The sequence below is a fragment of the Mchenga conophoros genome, linkage group LG11, assembly GCF_057382185.1.
Source record: "Mchenga conophoros isolate Kocher_MC1m ecotype Shallow Benthic linkage group LG11, M_conophoros_male_GT1.1, whole genome shotgun sequence".
NCBI lineage: Eukaryota > Metazoa > Chordata > Actinopteri > Cichliformes > Cichlidae > Mchenga > Mchenga conophoros.
The window spans coordinates 25,446,595-25,470,895 of NC_140536.1; the positions used below are offsets into that span (position 1 = coordinate 25,446,595).

The 24,301-nt window shown below is 38.8% G+C and overlaps 5 protein-coding genes across 6 annotated transcripts; 3 read left to right on the forward strand and 2 right to left on the reverse strand.

Annotated features, from left to right (window-relative positions):
• Positions 1 to 121: 121 nt before the first annotated feature.
• On the reverse strand, positions 122 to 3,191 carry isoc2 (isochorismatase domain containing 2). The gene is made up of 7 exons (XM_085291850.1): positions 3,034 to 3,191; positions 2,738 to 2,850; positions 2,250 to 2,374; positions 1,948 to 2,160; positions 1,310 to 1,380; positions 1,071 to 1,188; positions 122 to 258 (listed from the first exon to the last, which is right to left on the reverse strand). Coding segments are annotated over exons 2-7 (594 nt in total). The 5' UTR covers positions 2,739 to 2,850; positions 3,034 to 3,191; the 3' UTR covers positions 122 to 192.
• Positions 3,192 to 3,199: 8 nt separating this feature from the next.
• On the forward strand, positions 3,200 to 7,812 carry atg12 (ATG12 autophagy related 12 homolog (S. cerevisiae)). The gene is made up of 4 exons (XM_085291852.1): positions 3,200 to 3,330; positions 5,441 to 5,577; positions 5,684 to 5,746; positions 7,605 to 7,812. The coding sequence occupies exons 1-4, from the start codon at positions 3,237 to 3,239 to the stop codon at positions 7,662 to 7,664; spliced, it is 354 nt and encodes a 117-aa protein (XP_085147978.1). The 5' UTR covers positions 3,200 to 3,236; the 3' UTR covers positions 7,665 to 7,812.
• A 287-nt stretch (positions 7,813 to 8,099) lies between these two features.
• Positions 8,100 to 20,913, forward strand: LOC146564234 (germ cell-specific gene 1-like protein). 2 transcript variants are annotated; one of them, XM_085291854.1, is made up of 7 exons: positions 8,100 to 8,170; positions 9,790 to 10,484; positions 13,562 to 13,744; positions 13,876 to 13,923; positions 14,032 to 14,184; positions 14,325 to 14,436; positions 14,537 to 20,913. In XM_085291854.1, exons 2-7 carry the CDS (start codon positions 10,289 to 10,291, stop codon positions 14,907 to 14,909), a joined length of 1,065 nt encoding a protein of 354 aa, XP_085147980.1. In that variant the 5' UTR covers positions 8,100 to 8,170; positions 9,790 to 10,288; the 3' UTR covers positions 14,910 to 20,913. The 2 variants fall into 2 exon arrangements, with proteins under 2 accessions (XP_085147980.1, XP_085147979.1); XM_085291853.1 differs by lacking the exon at positions 8,100 to 8,170 and adding an exon at positions 8,185 to 8,408.
• LOC146564235 (visinin-like) lies at positions 16,014 to 19,587 on the reverse strand. Its single transcript, XM_085291855.1, has 4 exons — positions 19,432 to 19,587; positions 18,796 to 19,337; positions 16,818 to 16,929; positions 16,014 to 16,429 (listed from the first exon to the last, which is right to left on the reverse strand). Exons 2-4 carry the CDS (start codon positions 19,174 to 19,176, stop codon positions 16,341 to 16,343), a joined length of 582 nt encoding a protein of 193 aa, XP_085147981.1. The 5' UTR covers positions 19,177 to 19,337; positions 19,432 to 19,587; the 3' UTR covers positions 16,014 to 16,340.
• Positions 20,914 to 21,417: 504 nt separating the features above from the next.
• Positions 21,418 to 24,301, forward strand: LOC146564236 (uncharacterized). The gene is made up of 2 exons (XM_085291862.1): positions 21,418 to 21,953; positions 22,588 to 24,301. The coding sequence occupies exon 2, from the start codon at positions 22,655 to 22,657 to the stop codon at positions 23,087 to 23,089; it is 435 nt and encodes a 144-aa protein (XP_085147988.1). The 5' UTR covers positions 21,418 to 21,953; positions 22,588 to 22,654; the 3' UTR covers positions 23,090 to 24,301.

The window sequence follows — 24,301 nt, forward strand, 5'->3', positions numbered from 1 at the left end:
TTTCTCTGCCTGTCAGGTTCTGGTTACAGATAATGCACCTGAATTTTCCACTAAGACAAGTCCAAGCTGTTATGCAAGGTACAAGGGTCTGATTCATATACACAAACACACACAGAGCAGATTTAAAGTAGCAGCATCGCTTTATTGGTACAGCTCTTTACAGTGGGACACAATGGTAGGACATGGGTCTCTTTACAGAGCGCTGAAGAAAGCAAGGAGGCCGGTGTCAGGAGACGGATGCGCCAGAAGCTTCTGAATCTGTCAACACAGTTTACGACGTGGGTTAGCCATGTAATCGTATAAATTTTGGCATGTTCACACGCGCAAAAACAGGTGTCTGATTGCTGCACCCTTTACAACAAAAGGTCAGTGGGGATAAGTCGCAAATTATTACCACTCACAACAGCTTATTGTGTGTGTGTTTGTGTGTGTGAGAGAGTGGGGGAGAGCGTGCATGGGCCATTTCTGTTACACCTGGTTTTTGTTTGTGTTTTTGTCTGTTTTGTGTGACTTTAATGTTTAGCTCTGTTTGAATTTTCCCTTTTTTTTTTTTTTATTCAGCCCCTGAATGCCAAAACATTATCTTATGCATGTCTGAGCATAGACATCATCAAACATTTAAACTGACATGCTGTATCACTGCAAGAAAAGAATAAAGTAATTTTGAATTTGATGATAGCAAACTGTCTCCAAAAAGCTGGGATGAGGGAAAACAAAGGGTTGGAATTAAAACAGCTGGAGGAACATTTTGTAACTAATTAGGTTTACTGGCAACAGATTGAAGTGTATTTCTTTTTTCTCACCAAAGAAAAGGATTAAAAAAAACATTAAAGGAATTTGTGTTAATATTGTAGTTATTGTGTAATTACTTTAATAATGATGATATAAACACAGAAATGTGTATTTTGCTCATTTTTTTGTTTGGTTTTCTTTAGGGGGTTAAGCCTGTTCAGTGTCTGTTTTGTACATTGACCACCAACTGTTTATGGAATCTAATATGTGTTGACTGAATAAACTAAGCTAAACAATACTGAGTCAGGAGGGCGACAGGAAGCATCTGTAGCAGGTACCTCCTTGAAGTTGGGGTGTTTGGCATCTTGAACCAGCTGCAGCAGAACAGCCTCTGTGGTGGTGAGGTATGCTCCGCTCTGTTTCAGTCGTGACAGAGCAAACAAACGATCCGTTTGGCTGAGGAGGGAAGTGAAAACGTTATAGTAAAGTGCACATGTAACTTCCCCAAGGCACACTCATTCCGTGTGTGTGACATCTCTTACTGCAATGAAAAAATACTGTTCAAATACACCGATACCTTCTGGATGACACGGCGTCAGCTACAATATGAACCTCTATCCCCTTCTCGAGCAGATCAAAAGCTGTGCACTGAGCAAAAGACAAGGAGGAAAGTTTTCTATTTGTCAACTAAAACTGCAAACTCAGTCAAACACAGTTACAAAATTACATATTTATGTTACTTAATGACAGTGTAATAAATTAATAATCACCTAACATCATTACCTCCACCACTCTGTTTTTGTGATTAAAACTTAACACTTAGCCCACATTATAAAGATACAATATCTTGCATGCATCCAAGTGCACCTTAAATTATTATATTTATGTCATTTCTCCAGGTCACAGATAAACTGCTTGTTGCTTCTTTTGTGGAACAACTGATAAGACACATACTGATGTGACATGCATTGTTTGTGCATGTTAGAGAATCCAGTTGAAGACTAACGTCTCCATATAATTGTCTCCTGATAACTACAACTATGCTTCGCATATAAAATATACATTTGAAAAATATGAAAGAGTTGGTGCCTCATTGAATAATTGTATGCTCAGAATAACAGATACTGAATGTCACTCTATTCAAAATACCCAAGTCAATGGAAAGATTTTGTTTCGTTTTAACGGCGCAGATGCTGAATCCCATTTGTGTCTTACAGCGATACAGGCGTGAGCCTCTATTCCACACAGTATGGCTTGTTTGGGGTTCCCCAGGGCCTCCAGCTCCTTCTGCACCTCCTCTATCATCATGGTGAATGAAGTTTTAGCATGGGCCTTTAGGTCCTCAGCTCCCAGCTCTGGTACTGTGGGCCCAAGACCTTTAGGATATTGCTCTGTCAAAATGGGGGGGATGCCCAGGATACGACTGGCCTGTCAGAGAAGAGGAGAAACCTGGCAAATCTGATTCAGACTCTCCAAATTATTCATCCTCGACAACTGTGCTGATGAGGAGAACCAACCTGGAGCAGTCTGGCTGCATTGCTGACAATGTTGGTGAACTGGAAGATGTTGGGTCTGAACTTCTCCTGCATATCGCACAGGAAAAGCACTGCATCCTTGGTGGAGAGCCTGCCAATGTTTGCCACTACAAGAGCAAGGTCACAGAAGGCATTCAGGTAGATTTAATACCATCTTGTACTATCATCAGAGAGATTTGAAGTAAAATTTATAAAGGTGAAACTTTATAAGTTTTATAGCTTACAACTGTAGCACAGCTGCTTGTTGCAGTCTTTAACCATTATTTGGACAATCGTAGACTCTAGCTAACCTGTCAGCATGAGTCTAAAATGGTGCGTTTTCTTCCTTGTAGGACATTATTTCCTTCTTTGATATTGCACTGTTTTGATAACAAAGGCACCAGTGACAACTCAAAAACAGCTAGACTCAAAGGAATTTGCTAAGATCATGGCTCGTTTTAGCGAATTAAAGCATAAGAAATGTCACTTACTCTTGTTGCTTTAATAGTCCAGAGGTGAGGTAGAGAGTAGTGGGTAACAGGCTGAAGGGGACTGCAGAAACTTTAACTGTCAGGTTAAAGTATTATTTCCCATGTGACGTCGCCTGTGTAAACCAAATAAAATATTTACATGTCTTACTTGTAATAGAAAAAAGAACGACCGAATTTAATATTGCAGACAAAATTGCGTATATGTAATCATATTAACTAATAATAAATAAGTATATTTGTTATTAAAGAGTTAATATATTAGCATCTATAGTCGGATGTAAAAAATAAAAACTAACCTAGCACGAAGCTAAGAAGACCACGGAGTTCAACTTCGGCTTCAGCCTTTCTTTGACAGGCGCTGCCTTCCTGGGAGCGATTATTGACCAATAGTATTGCGAGCTGTAGAGATTGACGCTTCTTTTGCGCCAATAGCCGCCGCTGCTGAGCAAATGTTGAGGTGGTTGGAAACCATAAAGTAACCCGGAGTGGTGAACCAAAGATGTCTGACACTGCAGAGTCCCCAACAGAGACGCAGAAAGAAGAAACACAGCCGCCGTCAGACGACTCGACGACAAATGACGAGAAGAAGAAAAGTAAGAGAGCGGAAAATAACTTCTCAGTTACGGGAAAACAATTGTGTTTCTGATGACTGTTGCTAATGCTAAAGAAAACACATCCGGATGTGTGACGTACAATATGATTGACAGTGAAAGTCGGCCACTAGGGTGGAAGCATGTTCTCTCTTCAGCCAATAAGCGCGTCGTTTTCTAGCAAGTGGTACTGCCGGTTTGGGGAACAGCTGAAGCTAATGCTAATAAACATTACATGTATTTTGTATTCTTATATGTTACATAGTTCACAGAAAGTCTCTGTTTTGCCATATTTGATCAAATATACTAACCAGTCGTCTCAATAGCAACATATTCTGCGTGCAAATGCAACAAGGCTCTTAAGGAGCTACACTTGGCTCAAATCTCTTAAAATGTCACAAAATCCATGGAGCTGAAAATCTGGGATATGTTAAGAAGAGAACATAAACTAGAATATATAAAACTTGCATGGTGTGCCTACGACTGTGAGTTTAAACCTAATAAAATAGTTTATAGAGTCGAATCCTGGACTGCAAAAGGAATAACAACAGCTACTACTGATCTTCTGATCTACACAAAGGGGAAATTAAAAGGCTTTGAAAGATTGATATCACTTTATAATATGACCTCTAAAAACATAACTTTTTCTGTTGGCTCCCGATGTGCGATTACTTTGAACATACCACTAAAAATAGAACATTCCATCTCAATTCATAATTTTTTTTTACATTTGCTGCTCAACTGTCTCCATTTGCCTAAAAATGTTAAGCTCCAAAGTTTTCATATATATACAAACCACTGCTGTTAAAATATTAGCTTCATAAATCAAATACTTTTAAAGATATATTTGTTTTAATAAATTGTCCATCAATCCACTCCCAGGATACTCACTTAGGCGATGTTTGAACATCGAAAAACTATAAAAGATAAGCCAGATGTTTTCACTGGCCTCTCTTGCCATAAAAGTCAGTCAATATCTGTAGTTTGGGACTGATCTAAAAAGATCTGAATATTTCCTTGTTCTACAAAAAACAATTCAAGCAGTTCAAAGTTCCATACTAAGAACATACTAATGAAAGTAATAATAATAGGTAATAAGAGACAAACAGCAACTATTTTTGAATGATATATAGCTAATGCAAAATAAAATGACTATAATACTTTTTAACATGAACTTCTTAGTCACAAAAGGGAAGAAAATGCTACTTTCCTTCAACCTTCCTGCTGGATTTACCAGAAATATGAGTAGACAGTCTAATGAACAAAATTAGGAGTTTGCAGATGTTATATCAATTATAACTACGGAAATAACGTTAAATATATGCATATTTTTCTTTTTTGAGACCTACTGCACTGGAAACATTCAAGAGTAAAGAAAATAAGAAAAGTAAAGATAATAACTCACTTAACCTGCGTAGTTTTGCAGGACTAATTTGCACAAATACCACAACAGAAATTTAAATTAAAATGAGGTAAAGAGACAGCTTAGTCTGTATGTAGCCAGACATCTAATTTCAATTTTGCAATACCCTGCCTAAAATTTAATGAAACAAATGAATGAGGTCATAGTAACTTATAACTAGATTTTAGTAATTGAATTAGATCTGGGTGTTGAATGTTGTTTATATTACTATTAGAGGTTATGTTTAAGCTTAGGCACTGTTTGGGTTTTTTTTTTGGGGGGGGGGGGGTTCTGCCCTTCAGAAAAGCTGATGTGAAAGCACACGAAGACAAGAAGTTAAAGGCGGTTATTGTGCACATTCCACATTAAACACATCACAAAAAATAACAACACCTAGAGCAATATGAAATTAAAATTTCCACAGGGGAGTGTTTGATATTTCACCAAAACACTATTGGGGGAAAATATTACAGTAACATTTTTGAACTCTGTGCAGCACTGGCTTAGTTGCATAGGTAGATGTTTACTTGGGATGAGGGTTTGCCTTTACAGTGTTTTTGTTTTTCCACCATGGTATAATGTAGTGTCTATGCATCAGTGACTGCACCTTCCCAGAAATTCCACTGTAAATTCAAGTTGAGATTTGCCTGTGCCAGTCGGCGTTGCAACAATGTTGAATAACTTTCAGTTTTGTTTTCTTCATTTTTATAGTCGATGTGCTGTTGAAGGCAGTGGGAGACACTCCTATAATGAAAACAAAGAAGTGGGCAGTGGACAGGGGGAGAACAGTACAGTCTCTTTCACAATTCATATCTCGCTTCCTCAAGCTTGATGCCAATGAACAACTAGTAAGCATGACATTTTTTTCTACCAGCTTGTTAATTTTTGAAGTCTTATAATGGACATGATTTAAAAACCAATTATGAAAACTAAATCTTTTTTTTCTTTTCTCAGTTCATCTATGTTAACCAGTCTTTTGCCCCCTCACCGGATCAAGAAGTAGGGGTCCTCTTTGATGTGAGTGTAGTTTTAAATGGGGCAGCACACACAGACATACAGTTTATCAACAACATTATGTTCCCTGTTGTTTTATTAATTTAATAGCGCACAGTCTGGAGTTACAGACCGAGTTGGTCTTCACTGAAATATTACATCAGTAGCACTAGTGTTAGGCAAGTATTTAACTGGGTCCAAACTTCTTTGGACACTTCTTTTTGCCTCTGTACATCAGCTCAATTAATTTTTAACTCAAACCATCAAAATGTGACTAAAGTGCAGACTTTCAGCTTTAACTCAAGAGTTTTTTTCTTTTTGTTTTTGTTGTTTTTTTAATACAGAATCCATTTTCAGAGGCGCAAAATTAATTGGACAAATGAACATCATTTTAAATATAAGTATTGTTTTTAGTAATTGAAAGAAAATCCTTTGTAGTCAGAGACTGCCTGAGCTCTAGAACCCAGAGACCTCACTAAATGCTGCGTTTCCTCTCTTAAGCGTTTTGACCTTTACTGCAGCCAGTTGCTGCTTCATTGTGGTTCTCTCCACAACCAATAACTGAAAATCTGCTCTATCAGGTTGACATGAGGCCACTGACATGGCTATTGAAGTATATCTAATTTCTTGGCCGTGAGAAACTCTTGAGTCGCTTTTGCAGTACGTTTTGGGTCATTATCCATTTGGACTGTGAAGTGCTGTCTGCACAGTTTTGAAGCATTTAGCTGACTCTGAGCAGAGAGTGTAACCCTGCACACTTCACAATTTGTCCTGCTCCTTCTACCAGCAGTGACATCATCAGTAAACACCAGTGCCCAGCTTCCACTGGCATTTCCTCCACCAGATAATGTCATATGCTTCGTGAGCTGTTCTTTCCTTCTCCATACTTTTCTCTTCCCATTGTTCTGATACAAATGAATCTAATCAGACCTTCTTGTTCTTGAGGGGTTTACATGTTATTGTAAAGCCTCTATATTTCTATTCATGAAACGGTCTCTTGCTTGTGGACCTGAACAATGCTACTGCTTTATCCACTTGAGTTGTTGTCTGTGTTTTTTCAGGCCATTTGGTGTTGCCTGACCAGATTCCTCCCTTTTTAAGAATGAGCCAGATTGTTAACTTAACCACTCCTAAAAATTTTTGCTGTCTCTCTGATGGCATTACTTTGTTTTTCCAGCCTAATGAAGGTTCCTTTACTTGCATGAAACTACTGTTTGGACATCTTATCGAGAGTTCCAGTTAAAGCTGCCAAATGCATGTTCAACACTTGGAAATAACTCCAGATCTTTTATCTACTTAATTTGTTGTTAAATAACAAGGGAACCTGCTTCACCTGGTGATTACTCTGGAAGTCTTTGTATAAAAATCATTGTGGTTCCTAGGCAGTTAATGAAAACTTCTGTTGAACCCCTTAAACTAATGCTGGACATCTGCACTTCAATCACATCTTGTTTTCTTGATTTAAAATCCACTGTGGTGGAGTATAGATGCAAAATTAACAGAGGGGAGAAAACGGTCAATGTCCAAAAACGTATGAAACTTCTAGACCTAACTGTTTCTGCAGGTTCAGCCTGTGTGACTGGACAGGTCATGCAGAGCTTCTACCAGCAGAGGGTGCAATAAGAGACAAGCCTTCTGTGACATAATCTTAAATCCTTGAGCACTGGTAAATGTCTTAACAAGTAACAGTAAAAACGTCAAAGTCTAGATCAGTGGTTGGCTGATCACCTCTCTGCTCTCACTGCTAGATCAATATCTAGTTAAAAGGTCCTTTCTGATGTCACAACAGCAGTTAACACTGATTTTAGACTTTGTTGACAGCTCACTCCTGTGTTTGACAGTTTAACTTCAACGTTTGTATTCCCGTCTTTTTGTCTTTCAGTGTTTTGGAAGTGATGGCAAGCTGATTCTACATTATTGTAAATCTCAAGCCTGGGGTTAGCTGCTTTCTACAACTACATTTTCCCTCCTATCCCCATCCTTAACTTCAAAACACGACAACATAGTGTTGTCTTTCCCCTTTGCTGTTTGCTGTCTTACAGGTTTTTTTGTAAATACACTGTAAATAAATTATTGTGTATATCATAAAAGTCTTGACACTGTTCTTGTTTTTTGTTCTGTTGCTAATCTGGGGAAATGTACATAAGGTACTATAATGTTAATAAAAATAATAAAATAGAGCTGTAATGCAGTGGAACTTAAACTGCTGCTTAAAGTTTAGGGAGGGTTAGTGAAGGCCACCGCTGAAAAGGGACAGACACGGGAAGAGAGGGGGCACTATAGTAACAGATGGACTTAGAGGGATTACATGATTCAGGGTGGGTTTGTGTCATAAATTACCAAGAAATACAGTAAAGGGAGTAGAGTGGCTTGGAGACAGACATGCAGTCACTCCATTGGTTCGCATCTCCATCGGAGGAGGATTACACGGGGCTTGCAGCCGGAGAGGTAAGGACCACTGATGCTCACACTGGAGAAGGAAAGCTGATGCACAGAGAAAAGATGAAGAGAGTAGCAACAGAGAGGGTATTCAAGATGGAGCAGCTGAACTAAAGTTATGAACGAGCTTTTTGATTAAGGGCTTATCAAGAAGGCAGAGAAAAACCACAATGTAAGTTCACTGCAAGGCAGTGAAATATGTTTTATGATGGACATGAAAGACTACAGAGGGCGAGAACAAAGTCTGGTAGGTATTTTACTTATTTAAAAATAATTTGTTCTGAAGTCATTTGTGGATTCTTCATCAGCAATCGCAAAAACATAATTTCTTTAATATTTACACATAGCAAAAAAACGTCGTTATTACACTGAGTGTTCAATTAAATCTGTCATTTGTGAACGAAAACTGAACGAGCTATTTTGGATGGACGTCTGCAAAAATTGAGCAAGCTGGAAAATGATGCATCAGCTAGTTACTGACGTGTAAAGGCTGAAAATATTTATTGTCTTAGCAACAGTCGACATGGTAAGGTTCATGCTAAGAGTAACCATTTCAAACATAATCTTATAAATATCAATACTTGGTCACTGGCTGCTGTTAAACCATCAGTAATATGCAGAGGTAGACTTTCACACAGATTATCAAGGTGCTTTGTGGGGTAATTGTTTCAGTGCTGAATGAATTAAACTGGCATCTCTGTGATGGTGTGACGCGCTGAGCGGTAATCTAAACAAACAGTGCTTAAAAGATGTGCAGTTCTGAAAGGACATAATGTACATCTGAGAATAAACGCAATGCAAGTATTTAGGAAAGCCTTATCTCTGCTGAGCATTGGCTTTAACTGCCTCAGTAACACTCCAATGGTCATTAAGCGTATTATCATACTGATGGAGTTTTATTTCCAGCAGTACAGATGACAGAAACCATGCTAAGGGATGAGTGATGTGCTACATTCACCTGATTTAATCTGTGTTATGTTTCAGGGGCTGTGAACTGACAGGGGGACATTGCATGAGAGAAAGATTGGCAGCAGACATGGTCAAAGTGTACTTCACACTAAAACACACCTAACAAAAACAGATTAAAGCAGATTTCCAGGGATTACGTGTAAAATTTCATTTAGATCTCTGGCTTATCTATAATTTCATCAAAAAAGTAATCTAGTGTTTTGCTCCCCTGCATCGTGCCTTCCACTTAAGGCCCACAGTTTATAATGAGCGGCAGGCTCGGGCTTGAGTGCGTTAATCAGGAAGCACAGAGATGTTAGCCGGGGTCACAGGAAAGTACACATTACTCAGCCTTTCACAACCCCCCTTTAAACAGCTGGAGGACTTATGTGACTTCAGGCAGTGATTGACAGTGTAAAGCTAGATTTCATTATATGGGCAATTTCCTTTTACCCTCTGTTTTCTTTTTTATGCTCACTTGCTCTCAATTTCATTTAACTTTTTTTGCAAAATAATAAGTTCAGGAATCTATTTTGATGTCCTCTTTAGACATACAAGTTTTATTAATAAATTCTAGTATTTGTAGATGCTTTTTTGATACAGTTGAATTGATCTAATACAGGAAAAAAGGGCTTCGAGTGTTGATTTCAGAGGACGCATGTCTGTATCTGTTCCCGCAGGAATCAATCGCTCCTCATACTGAAGAAGTCAGGGCAACAAAGAGTAATATCCTGGAATCCCTCGGTTCTCTCCCACTGTGCCCAAATCATCCACCTAAATCTCCTCTTGTTCATTTTTTTGTTCCTTCTGTCCCTCTTTCCCACGTGTATCAAAATCAGAGCATCTTGTCGTGCTCCCTGCTCTCTCTCTTTCTTTATCTTCCTTTCTATTAATCCCACTGACTTTACAATATCGTTCCCCATCTGTTTTCTTATCTTCTTTCTTTACTGTTACATCACGTTTTTATTTGTTTTCTTTTTAAACCTGGCCGCCCATAACCTCTTAAAACCCCCACAAAGCATCTGTCCCACCCTCTCAGCTCCATCTGTGGCTGTTTTCATACCTTCTGTCCTGCTATTCGCGTGTGCCTTGTCCCGTTCTGTCCCCTGTTTGTCTTACTTTGACCTTCCTCTCTCTATATCTGACCCCACCCGTACCTCCATCTTCTCCCGCGTGGCCATGCTGGAACGCATGTCCCGTCGCTCTCGCTCCCTGCTCTCCCTCACCTTGACCTCTTTGGCTCTGGCCCTCTCTATCCTGGCTCTCTGCACCTCCTACTGGTGTGAGGGCACTCACAAGGTGGTCAAGCCCCTCTGCCTGTCGCCTGTCAAAATGAAGAACTGTGGTCAAAACAACAGTGAGCCTTACACCACAGGTAGGAAACTCAACATATCCAAAGGAGTTCTGTATTTATTTACTGTTAATGTATTGTACATACACTTACAGTGTCATCGTCAAAAGGAGTTTACTCCCTTCCCGATTTCTTAGTTGTTTGGATATTTGTTAGACTTAAATATCTCAGATCAGACAAACTTTTATATATTATACAAAGATAACCAGAGTGAACACAATGCCGTTTTCAGATGCTAATTTCACTTGTTAAAAGCTATCAAAACCTGAATCAAGAGATCATTTAAATAGCTCCTGTCAATAAAGTGAAGAAGGCTAAAAGATCTCAAAAGCCAACACATTGACATCTATCAGTCTAGAAAGGGTTACAAAGCAATTTCTAAGGCTTTGGAGTGCCAGTGAACTACAGTGAGATCATTATCCACAAATGGAGAACACTTGGAACAGTGGTGAAGCTTCCCAGGAGTGGCCAGCTTACTAAAATTACTCCAAGAGCACATCAGCGACTCATTGTAGAGGTCACAAAAGAACCTAGAACGACATCTAAAGAACTGCAGGCCTCACGTCTCTCAGTTAAGGTCAGTGTTAGTTCCAAGTTCCACGGAGAAAACCTCCTGCTGACCAAAAAAACACAAGGGCTCATCTCTCATTCGGCAAAGAAAAACTTTAGATGAGCCCCGAGACCTTAGGGATAATATGATGTGAACTAATGAGACAATGCTGGGACTTTTTTGAAGGTTTGAATCCTGTTACATGTGGAGTAAAACTAACACAGCATTTCATAAATAGAACATCACACCAACAGTCAGACGTGGTGGTGGTAGTGTGATGGTCTGGGATTGCTTTGCTGCTTCAGGACCTGGACGGTTTGGTGTAACTGATGGGACAATAAATTCTGCTCTTTATTAGAAAGTCCTAAAGGAGAATGTCCGGCCATCAGTTTGAATTTTTGCTTATGCAGCAGGACAATAAAACATATCAGTAATGGCTCCAAAAACCCCAAAACAAAATAAAAGTTTTGAAGTGGCCTAGTCAAAGTTCAAAATTCAATCGTGGCAAATGATGATTGCAGTTTTCGTTGCCAAGGGTTACACAACTAGTTATTTGATTTAGGGCACAATTACTTTTTCCACATAAGGGCAGGTAGGTTTGGATAACTTTTTCCCTTTAATAAATTAAATCATCAATTAAAAACTGTATCCATTTTTATTTGCTCAGGTTATCTTAGTCTAATGTTATTATTTGTTCGATGAAACATGTAAGTGTGACCAAAATGCAAAAAAAAAAAGAAAAGAAAAAAGAAATCAGTACGGGACAAATATTTTTTTCATCGCATTGCTTTTTGGTAACCTTTAACCTTTTATCGTGTACCTGTTTATTAAGACTTATGCTTTTATGATCTGTGAGTCATCATATTTTATAGTATAGTTTTGAAATAGCATCACTAAATCTTTAGGGCGTCAGCAGAAATTCAGTGTCAAAGTGCATCGTCCTTTGACCTTTAGACATTCCATGAAATGTGGAACCATGTGGAAATGCTTATGCTTCATAGTAGTGTTCAGGAGTATTTAAGAACATCAGGTTTTGACTTGGACTAAAAGAAAAAGCAAACAATCAAATCGGAGTCGACTTCTGTGCTGCACAGAAGTTGGGAAAATACACTGGTGACTAATCCAGAGTCTGCTGCATCACGTTCACAGACATGTCACAATTTGCTTGTAACAGCAAAAATCCTTGGATTCATTCTTGTGTAAACAGTTGTGATATTATCTTGGCATTTAGCCACTTGAAGAGCCTGGGTTGATTTGAAAGTCTTAACTGTAAGTAGAAAGGTACAGCCAATCATAGCCACAGCCTTATGATACACCTTCAAAAGCAAACATGCTGTCTTTCATTGCGTTTTATTGCAGTAGGTTGTATAATCGCCAACGCAATACAATAAAATAGGATTTAATTAGGGATTTCTATCATTTATAGACAATAGATAAGATTTGATTTGATTAGACAGATTTGTCAAAATAATTTTAATTTTTTCTGGAGCTTCTCTCTGGTTCTCAGTGTTCAGGAACGCTTCATGTAAAGCAGATGGAGGCAGCTCTGCTTGAAGCAAACTCCATCTGCTTCATCTGAAGTAAACTCCATCTGGGGGAAGTTTGCTGAAAAGAAAGCTCTGCTGAAAGGAAAAAAGCTCAACAGGTGGAGTCTTAGGTAACACTGTTATGTGAAACCACGTTTTTAAAGTTTAAGATTGAACCTTCATGCCTAGGTGCTTTTTGAGGCTATGCTTCTATCCTAAGTTAAACAGTATCTAGAGAATTCAAATCTGCTCCTCAGGCACACTGAGATTGTTTGCGGTGCTGGATCGGCTTACACAATAAAGTGGATGAGGCTTTCTGACACTGAACTGTTAGAAAGCAATTGTCCTTGCTTTTAATCTCCTTTCCCCCCAATACCTTTGTTCCACAGTGTACTCAGTTATGGCTTAGTATTAATCTGTGGGGTGTGAGGTTATTTCTAAAGGTTTCGTTGTTGACAGCTCTTATTGCATATAACAATCATCTTTGACACTACACGTGCTTTGTGAACTCACACAGAAATATTTCATTTTTACTATGTACAGTGCGTCCATTTAACTCTCCCTTATGCTTCTAAACCTCAGGACGTGTTTGGCACATCATAGTGAACACTGACAAGACTGCATGTACACAGAGGCTTGCTGATTTTGAGGCACTGGTATAATTAGCAGACTTGCAGGACTTTTGTGTTTACCCCTAACCATTCTCTTTTTAACGACACATACTTTTACATGCTTACCCCTCAATTTGATACCCGCTATTCTGCTGTCTAACTCCCTCGTCATTTATATGTTCTCACTGCCTTTTCTTGCATTGTGTGTTTGACAGTCAGTGGATCCGCTGTTAATACTCACGCCTCACCAACAACATTTCCTGAATTTGTTAAATGTTTGCATCATATGTTGAGAAACTACATGGAGACAGAACGTACCCCTAGTGAAGGCTGGATTATACTCTGACCACATTAAGAATGAGCAGGTGCAGAACCGAACCTTAAATTTGCTTTTTTCCACTGTCACCCTCTCAGAGAGTCCCACTCAGAACCCATACAACCGCACGCTATCTCCAGCCAGGAGAGAGGAGCTGGCTAAGATCAGACAAAGGCAGCTGGCCAACGCTGTCCACTACATATGGGAGACGGGCGAAGACAAGTTTGCTTTTAGATACTTCCACACGGGCTTCTGGGAAAGCTGTGAAAAACACAGTGATGGTAAGAGGCACACCTGGGCAGTTCATTTTTTTGGTTGCCGTTTGGTTTCGACTTGGATTGTTAATCAAAGCTGATGTTTTTCACTTTCAACTACAAAACTTTATCCTTAAATCATGACGTTTTGTTGGCAGGGGAGAAGTGTCGCAGCTTTATAGACTTAACTCCAGGAGAAACTCAAGGTGAGATGTGAACTGCTTAACAGTCTCCTGCCTTAATATTGCCATGTTGCCATTTGATTAAAAGTTAGCTTGTGACAGTGTGCTCACACTGTTGTTGACATGTTGCAGGTGTGCTCTGGCTGTCAGTTGTTTCTGAGTTTACATACATCGGTCTGCTGGGAATGGGGTTCTTACTCATGTGGCTGGAAGTCTTGTGTTCCCATAAAGAGATGCACTCACTAAAAATCAATGCCTATGCAGCTATCTGCACTGTGTTATCAGGTCAGACTCAGTCTAATGCTCACTTTTACATTATTTTGTAACCCGCGTGTGCATATTCAGATATATCTATTTTATTGCATGTTCCTCTGATCTTTCCGGTTTATGTTGGATTAAGTTTGTCTGTTTCACCTCCTGTGTAGGTCTTCTTGGGATGGTGGCACATATGATGTTCACCACAGTGTTTCAGATGACAGTAATTGTGGGCCCCAAGGACTGGAGGCCTCAATCCTGGGACTACGGCTGGTCATTTGCGTAGGTGCCAGATATGATTTAAGCTTTCGTCGGGACTTAATGTTTCACTACAAGCTTGATATTTCTCATCTCCTAACTATGTTAAATTCCCTGCTCCTAGTCTCGCCTGGGTGTCCTTCAGCTGCTGCATGGGAGCTGCTGTCGTCACGCTCAACTCATACACAAAGACCATCATCGAGCTTCGCCGCAGACAGAGACTACGTTTAGAGGAAGCCAGAGCCACCACTCACGCTCCATCCTATGACGAGGTGGTCCCAGGGGGAGGGCTCTACTCTGTCAGTGGCCTATTGCAATGTCCAGATGGGATGATTGATGTGGCGTGGGCTCCAAATGGCAGCGTAGTCGGAGTGGGAAATGGGGATGTACCAACTTTGGTTTTAGTAGGAGGCTGTGGCCCTGAGGGGTGTGAGGACTGTGAGAGAGAGATGGATGAGATGGGGGAAGCCATGGACCGAGTTGATTCACCTTGTTAGCGAATCAGTAACACGTATCAACTGAAAGGGCTGAAAATCTGAAAAGGAAAGACACTTTAACTAAGGTGGAGAAGGTCAATGTAAGCAGACACATCCTTTCTTTCTTGTCGTCCACTTTGACTCTCTGTGAACATGGGATGTACTGATTGGGCTCAAGGTCCAAAGAAATCCACACATATCAAAACGCTAAGCCTACAACGTATGTATCTGTGTATGTATCTCGTTCACATGCAAGCCTGCATTTTTCTGGGTATTTCTCAGTGCCTCATAGTAGGAAAGAAATGTATGACTTTGTTTGCAAATGGAAAGAAATGCTTCCTCTATTCTATTGTTTATATATTAACTTGAAAAGCATCATCTTAGCGATCAGTTCGTTTCAGAGGACGATGCGTGTATTCCTGAAAGAACAGCACGTTCTATAGAGAAACATGCTGCTCATAAACATGTTTCCTTTTTTAAACTTCTTTGGTCAGAAACTTTTGAGAGACAAAATGTTTTAATGCAATTCATGTATAGCAGAAGCTACCACAAGCACAGCCTCTCTGGAGATGCACAGACAAACCAATAGAGATGGAAAGATTACAGAGATTTTGAAAAGTCTGCTCTCTGATGTTGAACAGAAGATTATGTGTAAACCAGTAATCCCGAGTTGGATGGAAGGGAGGAGGAATAGAGGGAGGAGAGTGAAGCAAGAGGGGAGCAGCATGTGGGGGGGTCAGGATGAAAGTTGGAAAGAATTGCCTGCACACACTAATATCTGCAACACCGAGACACCAGTTTCAGGAAAACAACGCTCTAAAAAACTGCATTTAGCTCCTGTCATATACTATGTTTGAGATAAAATTGTATAAGTACTGAGGTTTTTTTGTTTTGTTTTTTTACAAAAGTCAAAAACAAGTAGTTAAATTTACCTTTAATTTTTGTAGGTTATACATTTGAGGTAATCCTGGATTTACTGTCAGGGATTAATACAACTGAAAAAGTAAAACCTAAAGTGAAATTTTTATCAACTACCAGCATTTTAATATGCAGTATGTTTCTAGGTCAAAGGAGATTTAATTGTTTTCCAGGAGAGATAAGATAAATAGATTTCCAAAGCCCAGATGAATGATAAAATCTTTAATTTTTTTGTACAAGTGAGTAAATTACAATACTGGAGGACATTTCAAATTTCTAAAAAACAAGAAAAGCATAACAAGCTAATAATTAAGTATGATACTTAATGTGTATAAGTATGTGTAACACACAAATGTACAGAAACTGTAGGAATGCTTATTTACAGAGGGGCCGAGAATTTAAGGAAGAGGACGGAGAAAACATCTGATACGGAGAGAGAAAGAAGAGGGAAAAGTGGGTTTTTAAAAAAAGAAAAATAGTTTAATAAAAACTGTAAAGGGGTCCAAGAGGAGAAACGTAGGAATGAGAAGGGATTTAATGTTTTATTGGTTCGTAATGGATCAGACGCATTGCGTTCTCATTTTCGATCACTCCTGTAATGAACTCTCCTTCAGCCAGTCGATCTGTGAAGGGAGGAAAAAATAAGGAGTTAAGACGAGAAACGTATAAGTACAAAACAAGCCAGGAAAGTGAGATAACACGAGGATGGATTATTGTTATCTAAACAACATGTTCTTATCTCGTGTGCTTGGTACACAGTAGCATGTGATGTATAACTTAAGATGTTTTTGGGCCAATGATTTGTAATAAAGCTTGCGTGACACAAGTGATCCTGTAAGTGGAGACTTGCCCCCAGGTGGATTAATCCTTGTATTACTGTTAAGCCAAACAGCTGATTGTAAAATGTAATCTCCCCCACAGGATGCTGGAACATCAGCTAAAGAAAGGTAGCAGAGGCTTCCATTGATATTATCTCCCTCTGAGCAGAAGCACTACCACTACACGTCCTACCATTGTCTTTCTTTTCAAAGCAGCCCCACAGCTTGGTGGCTCTCTTCTCGGGTGTGTTCTCATCATCTGGTAGTTTGCTGAGGTCCTCTTTGGGGATCAGCTTAAACAAGGCCTGAGAGGGGGTTGGGTATAAGATGGAAAGTAATGCTGCATGATTTTTCTCATCACCAGCACAGTACATAAAGCAGATGGATACTGACCAAAGAATATGTAAGCACTAGTAAAACTGAGGATGCTAACAGCCTTCTTCAGTTAATTTATTAATGTCTTGTGCATATTTGGAGTTACTGGTATTGTAGTGAAAATATGGAGGCCAGTATTTTTTTTTATAGTTTTTAAACATAGACTATTTATACAAATTGCAAAATCCTTTTATTACAAATACATAAATATTCAAACAAGCTACAGCATTTCATAGGGCAACTCTCCTGTCATCTCTCAGACAGTGGACTGAATGACTAACTGAGTGTAAACCTCCTGAGTGTGCACTTTAGGTTCAGGCCTTTAAGTTTGTGTCCCACTTAGAGAGGGAGCACTCATCTCCCACATTTAAGACACCTAGATTAACATGGATTAGTGCCAAGACTCAGGCCACAGGCCAAACACCAAGATGTCATCTCTTTTCCCTGGACTATCCCTCAATCTCGCCCCTGCTCTGATGTTATGGTCAGTACAGTTTAGACTTCAGACTGTGATCTACGCTGACAGACATCAAGGTTGTGAAGTCATAAAAATAAAATTAAGCAGCTGGTTTCCTTAAAATAAATCACACTTGCAGTCTTTAAGGATTTGTCTAACATGTCAGAACAGTGTACTTGCGGGCTGGTTTTGAGGCATTTCCACCTTTTTCACTTATGTTTTCTAATTTAACATATTATTTATACATTACATAAGAATACTTTCTGGAAAATGGAGGCGGTGTATCCTTTTACCACACAGTAAATTTGTATTTGTCGACCTCTACCTCAGTGTTTTACAGACCGGAAAGAATCTCATCTTATAGTAAGTTTTTGAACTGCTATTGGGGCTTTAAAATGCAGCTATTTTATGCAGTGTGCTGTAAACATGGTGCTTATGGACTCAAGCCAGTTGGCCAGGAATTCAATCCCATTACAATGCCAGATGGATTCTTGGCTCATCTGTCTAAACCTCTTACAATTCCATATCATTTGTCTGAAGAGAGAATATAGAAAAGTGTAAAACCTCCATAAGTTTCATAACATTTATTATAGTACAGTCTTCAGTCCACAGTGGCAGTCTCACAAGTAAAACAGCCGTGGATTAGAATCGAGATGATGAGTAATCTCTTGTTTAGGAGTGGAACTTAAGAGTAGCTCTGCTCAGGAGTAGGGCTCCCTATATTGTCTGCAGGCTAAACCTGTAATCGCCAAGATTATCAGGAGTTTTAGGCTCAAATAGACTGGCTAATAGGGCTGCCAATTAAGACTGAGACCTACATACCATGAGAAGAATAGTAAATTCTTAGTTAACAGCAACACAGCTTTAATGGATTTTGCAGAACGTGGACAAAATAAGGAGATAACCTAACAAAATAATCCATTAATAATGCTAGTTGACCTAATGTTACAGAGTTAAACCAGTTAAACATAGAAAAAAAGCAAAAACATTAGATTCAATAACAGGCATTAATGTAAGGTTTTGCGTTATGTTGCCTTATGTCAGTTAATCCAATAAATTTAATCGGACATCTCCGTTCCCTCCTCACTGAAACCACGGCTGGGAGAATAGTTTGAACTTCTGATTTACAAAGTTGTTATAGCGAAAGAAAAATAACACTTTAGGTTTTTGGGGGCTTGGGGATTAATAAAAACCAGAATAAGAAAAAAAGATCAATGTTTAAAATGAATCTCTTTCTGACGGGATATGAGTTAACATTAACTGCTTGCTGTCACACTAGAACCATTAAAGCCACTCATCCATTCATCAATGTCGCTTTTATAAACTGAACCACGCTCACCTGGCATATTTCTTTCACTTCTGCCTTGGTGATGTATCCGTTCTTGTCTACATCAAACAGGGAGAAGGCCCACTCCAGTTTTCGGGTTGTCCTCCCAGTGGAGGTCATATGTAGTGCAATGATGTACTCCTTGAAGTCTAAGGTGCCGTCATCGTTGGTGTCAAAGGAGCGAAACACATGCCTTGCGTAGCTCTTAGGATCACTGTCAGGGAAGAAGCGCTCATAGATTTCCTCAAACTCCCCTGGTGAGATGCGTCCTGATGGACACTGCTTCTGAAAGTTCTCGTACCACTGGGAGATTTCTTGCTCAGTAAATTTTGTGGTGAGCTTCAGGTCCTCCAGGATCTCCTTTGATATCGCGCTACTGGTTGCATTTCCCATTGTAGTTTCTTTTTAATATCTTTGCAATGTGTTAAACTGCTTGGCTGGGATATGCCACTTGATAGGCTTTCTTCTCTGGTGTCAAATGACTCTTCTTTTTCCAAACTATTATTGCTTACTGGCTTGATGTCTTCTCTCGATGTCAAAAACCAAGCAGAAATCTGAAATATAATTTTGAATTGTGATATAATTCACTTAACTTTAAATTAATAACAACTTGCTTGTTAAAATGTGCAAAATGTACAGAAACCTTACCAGTGTGTTGTGTGAGCAGATGATGGCTGAGGAACCGAGTGTCTCTCTCGACAGTAAGACAGTGAAAGATATAGGCGGGCGGGGAAAGCACATCCTACACGAGTTGACTAGGTTAAGTCTGTTAATGCGGGATTTAAGGTGGATGAGCATTTGACCAAATTGCAACCCCAGATCCTAATTTTATCTATTGTCTGTTTGAAAATTCCGGAAAGCTCTAGTGTACGTTTATACCCCTGCTAAATTACTTATGAACTCTGGCAATCAATTTGTCCCTGTTAGTCTTGTACTCACTAATTTACTAGTACTAAATTGCTGAATATGAACCGATAAACAGAACTTTAGTGCATCCAACTGTAAGTTACAGTTCACTCTGGGAGCCAAACGTTACTTCGGTAAACTCACCAAAAAGTGAGTAGGTGCTTTCTAGCAAACTGTGAACAAAGCTTCAGGTGCGTTTCAGAAAATTCTGTCTGCTGTTTTAGTTATGACCTTCAATAGGTTTGATTGAGCACTGAAAGCCACTCCACCATCTGTCCAGGCAATTTTAACTCCCCCAGCAACCCACGTCTACGTCCAATCCCACCTGCGCCCTTAATATCACTGCCGACCCCGTCTGTGCACGTCCTCCTTCCTGTCCTACAGTACTGCTTTCCTTTGAGTCACTAGTTTAGGTTTATATTACCTAGCTAAACTTTGTTTTGTTTTTTTACATGTTTTTTTGACTGTATGAATTTCTTTAATCTCAACATTAATAGTTGCGGACATGACTTACATTCTCTTTTCTCCGCCATAAGGTACTTTCATGTTTTAAAGGCTTACTGAACTGCACACTAACAAAACACACACTGATGACTTCACTTGAATTTTTTTCTGATAGAAACTCTTTTCTGTCTAGTCTCTTGTAACTCAGCTCCGATTTACTTTTTCTTGTCGTTTCCATATTCATTGCCAACAGCTATGTTCTCATTGGAGGCTATCAGGTATTATCAGTATAACAAACTCACTTCATGACACTTTGGCTGCCACATTTACGTCATTAGTCTGTTTACTTTGTGTCTACTTTAATTAGAGCGAAAGTATTATCTTGATTGTCTTAGGTGTTGTTTCAGACCAACATAGCATGTGTAAAGGAGACTTCATGAGTTATGCACACGTATAAGAAACACACATAAACACCAGAGATGAAAGCAGCATGCACTTATCGTATTTAGGACATGTATTTCCCTGTATGATAATCAATAATTCATTTTTTATGTTTAAACTATAATTTGCTAACTGGATTAGTCAAGCCCCGCCCTCTCCTACACAAGCCAGAGAATAGCCAATTACCCCCGTCTTCATCCTATAAGGGTGACGGTCAACTGAATTACCCCTTCTCTACAGAACAATCCCTGACATGTGATCTCTACTCTTGTTTGGGCTAATTGCTAGAGCCAGAACGAGCAAGGATTTGTAGCTACTCTTGAGATGTTTTTCCACTTGGGGGAGAGAGTGCGTAAAAATATCGGTAACATGGGCGTTTGGCATCTTAGATTAATTAGGATTCTGTCAGAACTTAATAAAGAAGTTTTAACATTGCTTTGCAACATTAAATCTGTATTTCTTTCACAGGCAGGAACACATGCACATACAGTAACATAAACAATGAAAACTCGAAGGTTTATTTGTATCAGAAAATAACATGACTATAAATATCCACAATTAGGTCAGTGACAACCTCCTACTTGGCAGCATTATATGGTATTAATGGGCTGTATCAAGTGTCGCATGTGTTACAGCACTGACCTGTGAAACGTCAGTACTGACGTATTCTATAAATCTGCAACACTTAATCTGTCAATGAAGGATCAGCCTTATTAATTACTATCTACATTTGGTAACAGATCTCTGAAACAAGGTTGTCTTGAAGTTAATCGTTTATAACTTGAATTTGTGTTGACCTATAGTTCTGTTTTAATATAGACAGGCTCAGGATTGAAATTCCCCAATAACATTTCAAAGTTGAGTACGAGTATAAAGTTTGAGATGTAACAGCACTGAGAAAATAATTCGAGAAATAGGAATGCCAAACAGGAAAACGTTTAAAGAAAAAAAAAAAAAATCTTAGTCCAAACAGTGCCTTGGTGGGACGCAACTCAAATCTTAAGACTGAAAGCAAGAGGAAAGGAGGAAGGGAGTTGTTTCCAGATAAATATCTGGTAATGGCTCATAATGACGCGTAATGACAGACGACAGCTTCCTACTAAACACAAGGAAAGAGGGGAACAAACATGCTGTGACGGAAGTCTTGATGATTGCGTCCACAATTTTGCAAGGCCTCGAGTAGGTGATGTATTTCAGAAAAGCACTTTGCCGCTGGCGCCCATTTCTACACCCACTGTCCAGAGAGAAGTCAGGAGTGCCTTTAGTGTCTAATCATAGAGAGTTTCATATTTAAAAGATACTTACTTTAAGACTTTATTTAAGGACCTTCACTTTTATAAAGTTTCCTCTGACGTCTAAGCTCCTGGATCAAGACTGAGGTAAGAAATGTTACACTTAAAATGTAAAAAAAGAGAAAAAAATGGACTTTTTTGGCTGTCTAAAATTACAAATATTAACAATTCATTTGGCTTTCTAGAATAAAAAGCTTTTATATCCTAATATTCAGGTCCACTCAATTAAAAAAGTAAAGAGTTACAGTTACAAATACTGGTAGAAAACCTGACGTGACAAACGCGTGTGTGAAAGGTTGTTTCGATTATCAGATTAAAACAATGTCCAATCTTTAAAAAAGTGTGTACTGAGCTAGTTTACATTTAATTCACTGAGCCTGCAGTGAATTGATCGATGCATATTATACTTTACAGCCACAAAATACACATCGGTCATCAGTTAAGGCTTTTTCATGAAATGTGTATAATATGTATGGCTATCATTATAAAATACAGATCCTATAAGCTTTGGACGTTTTCTTCTGGTTGCCTGCCTAAACAGGTTCAGTTATTTCAAGGAAAGCTCAAACACACTGATGGGAATTTGACACAGTATATAATTATATAAAGTTTATACCGACAGCTTGGGATGATTTATTTTAAACTTGAAGCTGCATAACTGATACCAGACATGAAAGCAAAGTGGGGGGTTTTCTAATCAAGACTATGTGTGATATCGTAGAAAGAAGAGAGAAGAAGCTACATGTAAAAAGCCCTCTTGGCCATCTACCAAGCAATAAAAACAGACCATGGCGTCCAAAATGGAAACCCTTGATCCTTCAACTTTATCAGATGTCACCTCTACTGTGAGATACGGGTCTAAATCGGAAACCGTGACCTTACCAGGAGGAGTTGTGTCAGTGGCGGGCGTCACTGTGGTTACTGGAGGCGTTGAACTGTCTTGTGGATCCTGCATGCTAGCTTTTGGATTTTGGGGAACTCTCATCGGCTTCAGCTGCCTGGCTGTGGGGCTGTGGGACCAGCTGAACTTCTATAAAGGGGGAACCTCTCATTTGCTGGGACTGGGGCTTGTGATACTGGCCCTCAGTTTTGTGGTGGTGGTGGGTGTGGCAACAATTCACCTCCTAACCAAGAGAAAAAGACAGATGACAAAAGAAGTGAGACAGCATGGGAAAGAAGTTCTTGTAGAGAGTGGTAGGGTAATAAAAAAAGTCACAGTATAAACAGTGTTTAATGACAGACATTAAGGAAAAAAGATCTCTGATCTTTTAGAAATAAATTATCACCATTCCAACCCAACTCTGTACCACTACTTATTAGGTATCTTTAATCTAAATAATGTAGAAATGCAGTTATTCAGTTTTGAGGCATTTTATTTCAACTTACAGTCATTAAAATTTTACACACTAATATTGTAGTTTTGTATTCTAATTGAGCCGTGTAGGCTGGCAAAGTTCTTCTTAATGATCAACATATGTTATTGCTTATGCTTATGACTTGTTGCTTTGTAAATCTAAAAAAAAAGCAGTGAAAATGAGTTTCGTCTTGAGCAGTGGTTCATGTCACATTAATAATAATAAGCCAATAATGTAACACTATTCGACTACATTATGCACATTGTGCTACTTACACTTAATTAAAATTATGAATATAAATGTTTAATCCCACTAATTATTTTCCTTGTAATGGTTTTTTTTTTTCACTCCTGCAGCTTGTAATGTGTGCACAGAGCATAAACAGAATGCAATAATTGGACTGGGTAAAATGTGAGAGAATCAAAAAAAGGAAGAGAGAGACAGGGTTTTATTACAACAGAATACAGGACATTGCTCATTTTAACCTAGTGGGTCCCATGCATGCAGATACCTTTTAGGTTTTGTATTTGCACCCAAACTTGATATTAAAAACTCAGCAGGACGACATCTTTATAGAAACACTGGTTAGTGAGGATAACCCAAAGCCTTTCACAATGTTGCTGGGATAACAGAGACCTTCCTGTCTACGTATCTTTTAGGATCAGATATGGGGATTATCCTGAGCTACATTATCCTTAGTATTTTGCCTTTTATGATTTTTTTTTTAACTTTAAGCACCACAAATGTCATTTGAGGGTTTAGTGAAAGTTACTAGTAACCAGACAAATTTACAAATCACAGTGAGCATGATTCATAAAAGTGCAGACCAACAGAAGTAAGGTAGACTATAAAAAGCACTGGAGTTACTAATACACAGAAAAAAAGTTGTTAATTCTTTTTTGGGAGTCTCAGGAGTGTGTGTGACAATAAAATACTAAATATAATTTTAAATTGTATATTATTTTTCTAAGATTTGTGTTCACTGGGGTCCTTTATTTTGTATTTTTGGTCAGATCATATTTGATTTTATTGAGCTTTCCTGCTTGATTTGTAATTTTTTGTTGTAGGTTATGTTTAATG

Coding starts and splice junctions, on each gene's coding strand:
- isoc2 (XM_085291850.1), bottom strand. Junction 2,161..2,249: donor ATGCAGCCAGACTGCTCCAG/GTTGGTTCTCCT, acceptor CTTCTCTGACAG/GCCAGTCGTATCCTGGGCAT. Junction 259..1,070: donor AACACCCCAACTTCAAGGAG/GTACCTGCTACA, acceptor CTGTGTTGACAG/ATTCAGAAGCTTCTGGCGCA.
- atg12 (XM_085291852.1), top strand. CDS start 3,237: ATGTCTGACACTGCAGAGTCCCCAACAGAGACGCAGAAAGAAGAAACA. Junction 5,578..5,683: donor TTGATGCCAATGAACAACTA/GTAAGCATGACA, acceptor TTCTTTTCTCAG/TTCATCTATGTTAACCAGTC. Junction 5,747..7,604: donor AAGTAGGGGTCCTCTTTGAT/GTGAGTGTAGTT, acceptor TTTGTCTTTCAG/TGTTTTGGAAGTGATGGCAA.
- LOC146564234 (XM_085291854.1), top strand. CDS start 10,289: ATGCTGGAACGCATGTCCCGTCGCTCTCGCTCCCTGCTCTCCCTCACC. Junction 13,924..14,031: donor AACTCCAGGAGAAACTCAAG/GTGAGATGTGAA, acceptor GACATGTTGCAG/GTGTGCTCTGGCTGTCAGTT. Junction 14,437..14,536: donor GACTACGGCTGGTCATTTGC/GTAGGTGCCAGA, acceptor CCCTGCTCCTAG/TCTCGCCTGGGTGTCCTTCA.
- LOC146564235 (XM_085291855.1), bottom strand. CDS start 19,176: ATGGGAAATGCAACCAGTAGCGCGATATCAAAGGAGATCCTGGAGGAC. Junction 16,930..18,795: donor AAGTGAAAGAAATATGCCAG/GTGAGCGTGGTT, acceptor ACCCCCTCTCAG/GCCTTGTTTAAGCTGATCCC. Junction 16,430..16,817: donor CTTTGAAAAGAAAGACAATG/GTAGGACGTGTA, acceptor CTCCCTTCACAG/ATCGACTGGCTGAAGGAGAG.
- LOC146564236 (XM_085291862.1), top strand. CDS start 22,655: ATGGCGTCCAAAATGGAAACCCTTGATCCTTCAACTTTATCAGATGTC.